At 46.1% G+C, this 12,800-nt stretch overlaps 1 protein-coding gene across 7 annotated transcripts in view; it reads right to left on the bottom strand.

Annotated features, from left to right (window-relative positions):
* Positions 1-8,953: 8,953 nt before the first annotated feature.
* PRMT2 (protein arginine methyltransferase 2) overlaps positions 8,954-12,800 on the bottom strand; it is a 31,549-nt gene continuing 27,702 nt past the window's right edge. For all 7 annotated transcript variants that reach the window (XM_046648143.1, XM_046648147.1, XM_046648145.1 and 4 more), the window contains exons 9-11: positions 12,071-12,207; positions 10,325-10,496; positions 8,954-9,576 (exon numbers count right to left, since the gene is read on the bottom strand). In XM_046648143.1, coding sequence (XP_046504099.1) covers positions 9,544-9,576; positions 10,325-10,496; positions 12,071-12,207 — 342 coding nt within the window. In that variant the 3' untranslated portion in view covers positions 8,954-9,543. The remainder of the gene's footprint in view (positions 9,577-10,324; positions 10,497-12,070; positions 12,208-12,800) is intronic.

Raw genomic sequence — 12,800 nt, 5'->3', positions numbered from 1 at the left:
AGATGAGGGAAAGGGCAATGTCTAACACAATGTCCCAATCCTTGCCAGGGCAGAACTCCAACATTACCCTCTGATTTTCCTCCGCCATAACTGTCCTCACACTTGACCCCTCACTCCTGGGGAGGGTGCGCACCCATGAGCCCCCTCCTGCCCCGTACAGCCAGCTTGCTCTTCACTCAAGGCAGGAAGGACAGACACAGGCCCTCCCTAGGACTCAGCCAAGCACTGCCCACTGATGGTTCTGTCCAGGGACCCAGCCTTCCCTATGGAGGCTAGTTTGTGGGACAGAGGACTGACACCTGCCCCAGGGCTGCTGAGGTCCTCTGGCCTGGCCTGGGTGACCAGGCAGGACTCCTTCTGCCTGCCCTCCAGATGCGTCCTCACCCTCTCCCCCTCTCTACCCTGGAGGCTGACCTGTAGGGACAGCATCAGCAGGTTCCCTGGTCCCCAATTTTGATTGGTTGGTTTCAGCCAATGGGAGCAGGAAGTGAGAGGCAATTGGTGGTGTTCCTCTCCCTTGGCTGGCCCCAAAGCCACTTGCAGGTTTTCTCATAAACTCTCTGCAGGCCCCTGTTTGCAAGGACCATGGTGTTTGCCAGGCCCACTGGGGGCCCAGAGCCTGGCCCCTCCCTCCTCTTTCACCAGCCACTGGCCAACGCCTGAGTGTCAGCCTCAGAGTGGAGGGAACCCAGAGCCCACCACACCTGCTCATTTCATGGGTATGAATTTGAATCCTTAATAGACCCAGGAGGATGAGCCCAGGTCCCACCACTGGACTGAGGGTCACTCAGACGCAGGGTCCTGATGGGAGAGCTAAGGCAGCCCCTCTGGGCCCAACAGAGAGGGGTGCAAGCTCATTCTGGAAGTGTGCAGATCCAAAGCCCCTCAGTCACAGCCCCCTATTCCAGCCCCCACCAGGCACAACCCCAAGGGGTAACCCTGCTCAAAGGGGGACACTGGGTTGGAGGCTATGCATTCCACTTTTTCCACAAAACCCATGAAAGAGGAGGCTGTGAGGGAGGAGGCGGTGAGGGAGGAGGCCCATGCAAGATCAGTGGGAGGAAAAGAAGGACCCGTGTTTCCACATGGCGGGGTGGGAGGTCAATCACCAAATTATCTGCTGCCCCTTCTTAAACTACTCCACAGACAGTAGTGTAGCAGCAGCTGATGGATATGGTGATCCCTCTGGTTAGCCTTGGAATAAAGCAGCCACTCCTGGACACCATTGGGACATCTGGAAGGACTCAGTTCCAGGTGCACCAGGGCCAACAGCAGTTGAGGTGCAGGTTGAGAGTGGGAGATTGATCCAAAGTTGAAACTTGACCAAGTTGACCTCCAAATCCCATGTCCAGGCTCCAGTTTACTAAAGGAACCTCCAAGGGCCTCCTGCTTAAGGAAATTTCCAGGGAACATTCCATAGGCAAAGAACCCACAGGCTCCAATGGGCTTCAAGAGGGTCATGCGGTGTAGAGACTAACTTTGTGCCTAAGTGAGGTCGTCTGCCGGCCCACGTGCCTCTGGTGATGGGCAGAGCCTCTCAGTCTGCCCACACAGCGGCGTTGCTCAGTCTCTCCCTTGGCGTCCTTCTGTTTCCACATCGTCAGTTTTCCCTGTTCAGGCTTACACCTGTCTGTGCCCGGGCCCGTCTTGACTGTTTGGTGAGGATAGAGTTCCTGTCCTTGGTGCCAGGTGTGGGACACAGGGCTGAAAACTCACTCTGGGCCTTCCCACATCTCATCCCTCTCACGTCGTGGTTCAGGGCCCCACAGAGATGGGCAAGGTATGGGGCTGCGTCCCCCATGCTGAGCCTGTCCGTCCATGCTCAGAGAACTCACAGTAAGCAAACTGACCAAGATGAAGGCAAAACCTGAGAAACTGGACCCCTAGGCCAGCAACAGGCCCTCCAATGCCCCTGCCAGGTCTGCCTGAGGAAGGATGGATCCAAGAACCCACCCTTTAGAATGATTTCTCTTCATCACCCTGCAGAGAGATCATGGTGGCTGGTGGTTTGCTGTCTGGCGCTGGAGTTTCATCTGAGTTCACATGGCTGCACTCACATTAGCAAACTCCCTGCTGTGCAAAAAAGGCCGCTGATGCAGTTGGCAGCTGAATTCCAGAGAAAGAAGCTGGGAGCGCACCGTCTGGACCCCTGGGGCACCACAAGGCACGCTTCTGCATGTGTGGAGTGCATATTTTGTAAAGAACCAGCCAAGTGCATCTTAGACGAGGCCTTCCTGTCACAATATTGAGATTGCTTCATGGCCTCTGGGGTCAGACACTCACAGCTGCCAGCTTGAGAATGTAAGGACCCAGTGGACAGAAACCACACAGCAGGAACCATAGACCGAAAGTTGCCTTAACCCCACACTGACCAGGACCAGCGGGCAGCCCCTGTGCCCACCTGGGCCCCCAGGACAGTGGCCTGCTCCTACATTCCCTCATCTCTTCTCCCACCTGGGTTGCTGTCTGAGACATTCACTGCAGGTTTGATTTTTAAAGATGCCCACAAAAAGAGAATATCAAAACTGCACCATAAGTGCTGTCCTTTGCAGATTGGTGACTGAAGATTTGCTACCAGGGGCTCACTGGGGTCAGGGCTGTGCAGAGCCAGGGAAGGTGTGAAAGGGGTCACCATAGCAAGTAAGAGGATGCCGAGCTGGGGCTGCTTCCCACGCCCAGGCCAGGCTCATACATTCACGTGCACAGGCACACGCACACACACACACACACACACACTCCAGCCTTCATAAGAACCTGCCCAGACTCAGCCCAGAGCAGGAACACACAGCACTCTGACCCTCCATATACATTTCTCACCATCATCGCAGGTCTTTAGACACACACGTGGAATACAGTTGGTACCCAGGTGAGCATTTGTGCCCCCAGTAGTTACAAAATAAAAAAGTCATGTCCATCCTTTCAACATCAACTCACTTGTTCTACAAATTACAAGAGGGTTGCACATCCCCTGGGTGGGGATCACCTGGGCAAGCGGCAGCCTGTCAACCTCCTGGGACAGGGCACGCACAGACTATAACAGCTGGCAGTGTGGTGATGGTCTAAAGGGACAGCTGAATCCCTGTTCCCTACATGTGGCTGGAGGGTTATCCATGTCATTAATCTCAGAGAACCAGCTGTGGCCTCATTATTTTTTTGTTTTCTATTTCATTGATTTTGCCTTTGATATTTTTTATTTACTTTATCCACTTTATTGAGTTTAGTCTGCTCTTCTCTTTCAGTTCCTTCAGGTAGAAGCTGAGACCTTTCTTCTTTTCTGACATACTTTTTTATTGTGGTAAAATGTACATAAAAATACACCATTTTAACCATTTTTAAGTGTATGGTTCAGGAGCATTAAATATGTAACACAGACTTTTAATGGTATGAGTTTCCATTAAGTCTTGCTTTAGCCGCATCCCAAAAATTGTTATATTTTCATTTTCTTTCAGTTCAAAATTATAATTTCCCATTCTTTGAGCCATGGGTTATTTAGAAGGATGTTTTCTACTTTTCAAATATTTGAGCATTTCCCAGAGATCTTTGTTGTCTTTCTAATTTCTGTTTTCATTTTTATGTGTGCCTTTTCCTGCTTTGCTTTTTTTTAAACTTCTTCAACTGATGGTTGCTTCACTTGTCTTTATTCTCTTTCATCATTTCATCATATCATTCTCTTTCATTTTATGTGAGAAAGATTGTCTACAAGGGCACCAAGAGAATTAGACGGGGGGAAAGAATCGTCTTTTCAACAAAGTGGTGCTCAGATAACTGGACGTCCACTTACAAAAGGATGAAATTGTATGCCTTCCTTACACCATATACAAAAGTTAACTCCAAATGAGTCAGGATCTGAATGCAAGAACTCAAAGTATAAACTCTTAGAATAAAACATAGGAGTAAATCTTCATGACCTTGGGTTAGGCAGTGGTTTCTTAGATATGACACCAAAAACACAAGTGACAAGAGAAAAAAACAGATGAATTGGATATCATCAAAATTAAAAACATTTGTGCTGCAACATGAAATAAGAACCCACAGAATGAAAAAAATATTTGTAAATCATATATCTGATGAGAGACTTGTATTCAGAATATATGAAGAATTCTTACAACTCAATAACAAAAAGATAACAAACAGGCAAAAGATCTGAATAGACACTCCTCCAAAGAAGATACAGAAATGGACCATAAGCACGTGAAAAGATGCTTAACATCGTTAGGCATTCCCTAATGGAAATGCAAGTCAAAACCAAAATGAGATATCACTTCATACCTATTGAGATGACTATAATAATAATTTTTTTAAAAGACAAACGAGTGCTCGCAAAGATGTGGAGAAATTAGAATCCTCATATACTGTTGATGGGAATGTAAAATGGTGCAGCCACTTTGGAAAATAGTTTGACAGTTCCTCAAAAAGTTAAACACAGAGTTACCACATGACCCAGCAATTCCACTCCTAGGTATACACCCAAGAGAAATGAAAATATATGCCCACACAAAAACTTGTACATGAATAATTGTAACAGCACTATTCATAATAGCCAAAGAGTGGAAACAACTCCAATGTTCATCAATGGATGAATGAATAAACAAAATGTGGAATATCATTCCTCCATAAAAAGGAATGAAGTTCTGATACATGCCACAAAATGTGGCCTTGAAAACATGATGCTAAATGATACAAGCCAGTCACAAACTATCACATATTGCAGAATTTCATTTATATGAAATGTCCAAAGTAGGCAAATCCATAGAGACAGAAGTAGATTAGTGGTTGCCTAGGGCTGAGAATCAGGAGGTTGGGAAAGAAGGGGAGTATTTGCTAATGGGTACAAGGTTTCTTTTGGGGGTAATGAAATGTTCTAAAATTAGATTGTAGTGATGGTTGCACAACTCTGTGAATATAGTAAAAACCACTGACTTGTACACTTTAATGGGTGAAATGTATGATATGTAAACTATCTCTCAAAGAAAGCTGCTTTTGAAAAGCAGATGTGAAACATTCACAAATTTCGCTTTAACACAAGTTGGAACGGTGCCTTATGTCACTACTGTGCCATTGCTGTTGCCATTATTTCTAATCATGCATCTGTAACTGTAGTTTGTATTTCCTAAGAATAATTTAAGAGAAGATGTTCTTGCTTACTTGCTGCTTTTGTTTTGTTTAGTCTTTTGGCTACTGGACCTGGCCTAGGTTTAAAAATGCACTAAATACTTCCCTCTGTGCTCACATTGTTCTCCGTTACTCCTGTAACAAATGCTCCTTCACTAAACAAACATTCTTCGACGATGTGCCAGGAGACAGGTGCTTGGGATGATAGAACAGGACAAGAGAGACAAAACACCTGCCTTGTGAGACCTACATTCAGTGAAGAAAAAGGCAGCAAACAAGTAAACCATCTACAGTCACCAACTGGGGAAGCAAGAAACCGTGGTAATCAAGAGCCATGGGGACAGGGGCCTGGCAGGCAGAGCATCAGACCAAGGAGGATTACTGTCCAGCCTCAAGAACTGATGAGATTTGCCTTGCTAGGTTTTAGACATGATGGGGCCCATCAGCCCCTTCATTCTTTCCTTTTGGAATGAGAGTATCTATCCTACACCCGTCCCATCACTGTGTTTCAGAAGCACGTAGCTTGTCTGGTTCCACAGGCTCACAGCTGGAAAGGATTTTGCCTCAGGTTGAATCCTACCTCAAGTCTCACATATGTCTGGTTTAGATGATATTTAGATGAGACTTTGGACTTTAGAGTTGATACTGGAGTTAGGACTTTTGGGGCTGTTGGGATGGGGTGAATGTATTTTGTATGCAAGAAGGATATGAATTTGGGGGCCGGGGGCAAAATGTTATGGACTGAATTGTGTCCTTCCAAAATTCATATGTTGAGGCCTGTCTTGAGTCTGTTCAGGCTGCTATAAGAGAATATTAAATAGTAGGTAGATTATAAACAACATAAATTTATCTCTCACAGTCTGGAAGCTGGGAAGTCCAATATTGAGGCACTGGTAGATTCAATGTCTGGTGAAGGCCCACTTTCTGGTTCACAGATGGCCATCTTCTTGCTGTGTCATCACATGGTGGAAGAGACAAGGGAACTCTGTGGGGCCTCTTTTATAAGGGTACTAATGCCATTTATGAGGGCTTCACCTTCATGACCTAATCACCACCCTCAGGCCCCACCTCCAAATACCATTACATTGGGGGTTAGGTTTCAACATTTGAATTTTGTGGGGACACAAACAGTATATAGTCATGTACTGCATAACGACATTTCAGTCAATGGTGGACCACTTACATGACAGTGGTCCCAGGAGATTAGTACCATATAGGCTAGATGTGTAGTAGGCTATACCACCTAGGTTTGTGTAAGTACACTCTACGATATTTGCACAACGACAGAATCCCCTAAGGACACATTTCTCAGAACATGTCCCCGTGGTTAAGTGACACATGACTGTATAGCAAAGCCCCAAACCCCAATGTGACTGTATTTGGAGATAGGGGCTTTAAGGAAGTAATTAAGGTTAAAAGAGGTCATAAAGGAGGAGCCCTGATCCAACAGAATTAGTATCCTTATAAGAAGATCCACCAGAGAGCTCACTCTCTCTCTCCCCACCATGTGAGGACACATCGAGAAGGCAGCTGTCTGCAAATCAGGAAGAGGGCACTCACCTGGAACTAAAGTGGCTGGCACCTTGATCTTGGACTTCCCAGCCTCTAGAACTAAATTCCTGAGAATAACATTCCTGCGAAATAAATTCCTGTTGTTTAAGCCACAAAGCCTATGGTATTTTGTTAGGGCAACCTGACCAGTCTAAGACAGAGATTTTTAATCCTCCCTCTCAGTAGCTGATAGAATAAGTAGACAAAAATATCAGTCAAGGTCCAACTATCTGAACAACATAATTAACAAACTTGATCTAAATGACATATTTAGAACTCTGCACTCAGAGTACAATACACATTCTTTTCAAGTATACATGAATACAACTGACATATGTTGAGTCACGAAACAAGATTAAGAAATTTCAAGGGCTTGAAATCACTCAGTTTGTTCTCTGACAGCAGTGGAATTAAGCTAGAGATCAATAAGAAAAGATAACTAGAAAATCCCGCCTTTTGAAAGTAAGCCACACACTTCTAAATAACCCATGGTACAACAGAAGAAATCATAACGGAAATTAGAAAATATTTGAAACTCCATGATATTGAAAATATATCAAAATATGTTGTAGCTAAAGCAGTTCTAGAGGAAAATTCAGTTTTGATTCATGTATTAGAAAAGGAAAAAGGTTGGAAATCAATGATCTAAGCTTCTACCTCATGGGGAAAATAAATCTTAACCCCTCCCTCTCATCAATGACAAAATCAATTCCAAGTGGAGTATCGATCTAAATGCAACAGATAAAACAATGTAAGTTGTAAAAGCGAATATAAGAAAACACCTTTATGATCTTGGAACAGGCAAAGCTTCTTAAATAAGACACAAAAAATGCTAATCCTAAAAAATAATAATGTCAAATTGGACAACATAAAACTTAAAAACTTCTGTTTGTCAAAATACTCTAAAGAATGAAAAAAAGCCACAGAGCAGAAGATATACAAAAAATAAATACGTTAAAGGACTCATAGCCAGATTACATCAAGAACTCCTGCAAAATTAATTAGAAACAGACAATCAACCTTAATAGCAAAATGGGCAAAGGCTTGAAGAAGCACTTCAAAAGTTGGCTACCCAATGACCAGTGAACACAAGAAGCTGCATCAGCCCCCAGGGAAATGCATAGAAATCCATACACCCACCAGAAAGGGTAAAATGAAAACACAGACAATAGCAGGTGCTGAGGAGGATGTGCAGCATTGTGACTTCATGCACTGCGGGTAGGGACGGAAGGTTCTTGACTGCAAAAAACTATCTGGTCATTTCCAATAAAGTTGAACTCCTCAGTGTATACCCAACAGAAATATGCACATACATATATGAACCAAAACATACATACAGAAATGCTCACATTTGCACCAATCAAAACAGCAGACCCTGGAAACAACCCAACTTCACCAACAGTGGAATAAGACACGTAAACTGTGGAACAAGCAATGAGTAGACTACACAGCAATGGGAAGGCAACCACACCACACAACTCACAGATGAATCTCACAAACATAGGTGCACTAAAAAAGGCAGACACGAGAGAGCACTGTCTTAGACCCTATGGGCTGCCATACCGGAACACCACAGACCGGGTGGCCCAAACAACAGAAATTTATTTCTCACAGTCTGGAGACTGCAAGACCAATATCAAGGCCCACTTGGTGCCTGCTGAGAGCCCACTTCCTGGTTCACAGACAGCCACTTTCTTGATGTGTCCTCACATGGTGGAAGGGGCAAGGCACTCTCTAGAGTCTCTTTCATAAGGGCAGTAATCCTATTCACAGGGGCTCCACTTTCATGACCTCATCTCCTCCCAAAGGCTCTGCCTCCTAATACCATCACCTTGGGGGTTAGGTTTCAACATATGAATTTTGGACGGACACAAACATTCAGTCCACAACAAATACACAATGTATAACTCCATTCATGCAATGTTCAACACCACACAAAAGTAATCTATAAGTGTCAGAAGTCAAGCATTACCCTCAGGAGTGGTACTGAGAGGAAGGGGCACTTGGGGCCTTCTGGTTGTTGAAGGATCTTGGCCAGAGAGCTGGTTACATGTGTGTCCACTTGCTGAAATTTCATCCATCTGTATACTCATGACTTGTGCAGTTTGGGGTATATTTTTTATATTTCAATAAAAATTTAACTAAAAATCAAAACAACAACAAAAAATGTAGATCTGGCATGGAAGTTTCTTCATAATATTAGATGAGGGAAGGTTACAAAGCAATATGGAGCACAATCCATGCTTGGAAAAAATAACATATACACACAGAAATAGGATATACACCAATATTCATTAAAAAATATTTATTGAGCATGTACTATATCCAACACATAATTTATCTGGAAGACATCTCTATAACTGTACTATCCCATGCAGTCCCATCGCATGCACTGCCACCTCTAGGTCCTGCAAGGCTTTGTACAACCCCACATTCCGCATGTTGAGTGGATGAAGCAAGGGCAGTAAGGAACCATTAACACAAGATGCATGAACAGTCACTTTCACAGGAGTACAAGGTTGATGTGTGTGTCCCACGAGTTTAGAACTAAACTAGCTTAGGAACACTGTGCCACCAACTTACCCACAGGTCGGCACTGTGGACACCACTGGTGGACACCTGGAAACACAGCCTACCTCTAGAGGAGAGACCTGGGCAGTGACAGTGGTGAGGGCAGTTCCTGCTGAGCCCACATACATTTGTCTGGGGAAGGACCCTCACAATGGCCCCAAGCCCACAGATAAGGGTGTTACCACCTTTCAGGCAAGTAAGAGTTCACGGGCTTTCACAAGAACGTGCATTCGCATCAGCTGCGTCTTCATTCACTCACATTCACTCCTCTGCTATATGCACACTGCTTCCCAAACAGAACTTCAACTGTCATCTCCAGATTGGAAAGACTTTTTCTCCAACCTGACAAGGACAAAGAAAACAAATCAACCAAATAATAAATTGTTTCAATTTGATTAACATGTGGTATTTCCTAACAATAATTTAATATTGGACAAGAGAATGGCATTCAGGTGCAGAATCTTTTTTTAAATGACAAACATTTAAACTTTTAACGTAAAATTATCATAAGCAAAGCACAAAACAGGTATTAAATAATAAAGGGAGACCATTAATTGTTTTCTTTTTTCTCCTACATTAACCCTTAGTCTGAAGAAGAGAATCCATTTTTCAGTGGCCTCTGTGAGACATGAAGCCTGAAGCCCCCGCCCGGCTATACTGTTTCCTTGTGGGAACAATGGGCTCTTCAGTCCTCAAACCACTGGCACAGTCAAAACGTGACACTCACACCACATATCCACAGTACCCTCTGCTGAAGGCACCACGGTGTGTGGAGGGCTGCGCAATGGCTTGGCCCTCCACCCCTTCTCTCCAGCCTGGGCTCCCCTGGACAGGAGGAAGGGGTGGCCTCTTGGCTGGTGTGGGTCTGTGGTCTCACTGACTGGCTGTGTCACAGAGGACATGACTTACCTTCCTGCACCTCCATTTCCTGTTCTGTAAATAACAGCATCCAGTTCCCACCTCGAGGACTAGAAAAATGATGCAGGCAAGGCGTGGCCATGGGGTCTGGCCACAGTGGGAACGAGTGTCTGCCATTGTGTCGCCACAGACCCAGCACCCATGAATATGACTTTACATGCAAATATCTTACTTTCTGTGAAGTGGGGTCTTGCCTGGAAGCAACAGACCAACTCAGAGCGACGGACATATGTCTCCTCCACACTGGGTTTCTCTGCAACACAACTGAGCCTGTGACCACATCTCCCGTCTGGACGGAGACAGGCTCGTCCATCATGAACAGCACTTGCTTCCAGTGGGTGGTGCTGTAAGACAGAGCGTGGCGTTACCTGGAGCTTGTTCCTCTCTGGGAGCCTTGACTTGTCAGGTTTACCACGGGACACACGCTCAAGCCCCATGATCAAGATGGCCTTTATGGGACACTGGGATCCAGTCACAACAAGGCCAACTCCAGACACAACCCACTGAGGACACGGCTCCTGGACACTGCTCGGGTTCCACGAAGGGTGAGGGTGGCTCACCCTGGTGGCCCAGAGGGTGCATGGTGGTCACCCACCCAGGGCCATCCTGCTCCTTCTCTAAGCCACTGATGCCCAAGGTTCTTGTTCCCGTAGTTAAAGCAGGAATTACACTGATGAAATCATGATCCAAAAAGTCGTTTTTGTGACCGTTAGGCTGAATGTGAGCAAGATGACTATAACGTATGGGAGAAAATAGTTACACTCTGGGAATCTTTAAGCTCTGTGGGATCTGACCCCCAGACATGCCCACACTGTCCTCAGCCCAAGTGCACCTGGCATGGGCCCCAGGGCCCCAGCATCACCCCCCACAGAGAGGCACTGGCTGCCTCTCCCTGTTTCTCACATCCTCCCTGACTCGAGGGCTACTCCTGCTCAGCCACCATGGCCCATCACTAAGAGCGCATCCTCGGGATCTGCACCTGCACCCTGACTGTCCCCACCTACAACCCCTCAGCAGACACTCAGGTGGACCACCACCCAGGCACACCACTGTCCCCTGGTGGGTTCTGAGGTTCCTGCCCTCATCGGGCAACAGCTCCCATCTGCGCTGGTGGGCTCTGGAAGGAGGACCAGCCAGAGTCCCAGCCCTGCCATCTCCATAGTATGCTCTGGGCAAACAGCCCCTCGGCCTTGCTCTCTTTTCACAAAAGGATGGCTGGTCCTTCCAGGCCCAAATGGCACAGCCAGCATTTAACCCAGGCACTTCTACGACCTCCATGGTGCTTGCTCACTTCACCTGACTGCTACGTCTGCAGGGAGTCTCCAGGGCAGTTACTGAAAGGGCAACGAAAGCCCCTAGATGAAGGCGGTGTTTCCACAGGGCCTGCTGTCTACCACACCACAGACGTCAGCTTTCCAGTGGGCACACAAGCACGCACACAGCCACAGAATGTTATCACACAAAAAATTTGTCTCAAGAAACATTTGCCTTCCCCGAAAAAGTATGAGTAAAACCCCCTAAAATTCTGTTGACTGTTTTGTGTTAGACCATAAAAAGCTGCAGCAGCGCTTAGGGCAACTGAGAGAAGATTAAGCCTGCTCCCTCGCAGCCCTGTGTCTGCTCATCCACAGGTTCCAGGAGCAGCCAACGGCAGCGGCAAGTGGGGGCACAGACAACAGACGCACCTGCACACACAGCCTGTGCCCTAGCGCCCACCTACCACCCGCACGCCCTGGCTCCAGGCCACAGCTCCCCACCAGAATTCAGCCTGGCCTGGAGAGTTTAGGTCAACTTCAGCATAAGTAGATCTTCACTTCATGTCCCTGTCATGCCAACAACCTGAAGGCAAACCGTTTTGCACCCCTCTGAGAGCCACTGTGTTCGCACAACCGCCCGCCAGGGAGGGGAAGGCACTCACGGGTGGAACGGTCCCGTGCTCAGCACCAGTTGCGGCTCGTCCTCCTCCAGGTTCTGAAACCAGACACTGAACCAGGCTGTGAATCCATGCAAGGTGCCAGCTTTCTTGATATCAAAGCACAGCTCACCTTTCATTGTCTGTGTTCAAGCAAACAAGAAAACAGACATGGGTTCCATAAGCACGTGACGTGAGGCCGCCGTGGGCTCTCTGTGAGTGAGAATTAGTAACTCTGTCCTCCGCTTGGCCACATTTCATAAACCCACAACAATGCACTGAACTAAGTAGGCACATCATCTATTTCAGTAATTATGAAACAAATTCATAACTTGCTAGTTTAGCTGAACACATCAAAAACCACATAAAATTCCTTCTAGGGAAAGTAAATATTAAAACTTGCATTATGAATTCAAATACGGCAGATAATCAGAAAGGTTTCAAGCAACATGGGCCTCACCTGCCTAATTTTCCACCCCCAAATTCAAGCACAATACTCTCTCTTTTCAACTCTCCATACATAGAAAGTTCCAGGCTGGGTCTCTACAATGCCAAAACCAACTAAAGCTTCAAAAGTTCAGTTCGCACGTTGTTTTGCCATCAAAGCTCCAGACAGGAGCTTCACACAGTGACCTCCTGCTCCTCTGCCTCAGAGCACACCCTTAAAATGAGATCACCCTGAACTCACACGTGCCAGCAGAGGGTAAATAAAAGAAAGAATTTTAAGAATTCTGTC

The sequence above is a fragment of the Equus quagga genome, chromosome 21 (genome assembly GCF_021613505.1).
Source record: "Equus quagga isolate Etosha38 chromosome 21, UCLA_HA_Equagga_1.0, whole genome shotgun sequence".
Lineage (NCBI taxonomy): Eukaryota > Metazoa > Chordata > Mammalia > Perissodactyla > Equidae > Equus > Equus quagga.
Note: the sequence above shows the minus strand (reverse complement) of the source record. Positions and strands in the feature narration are given on the sequence as shown.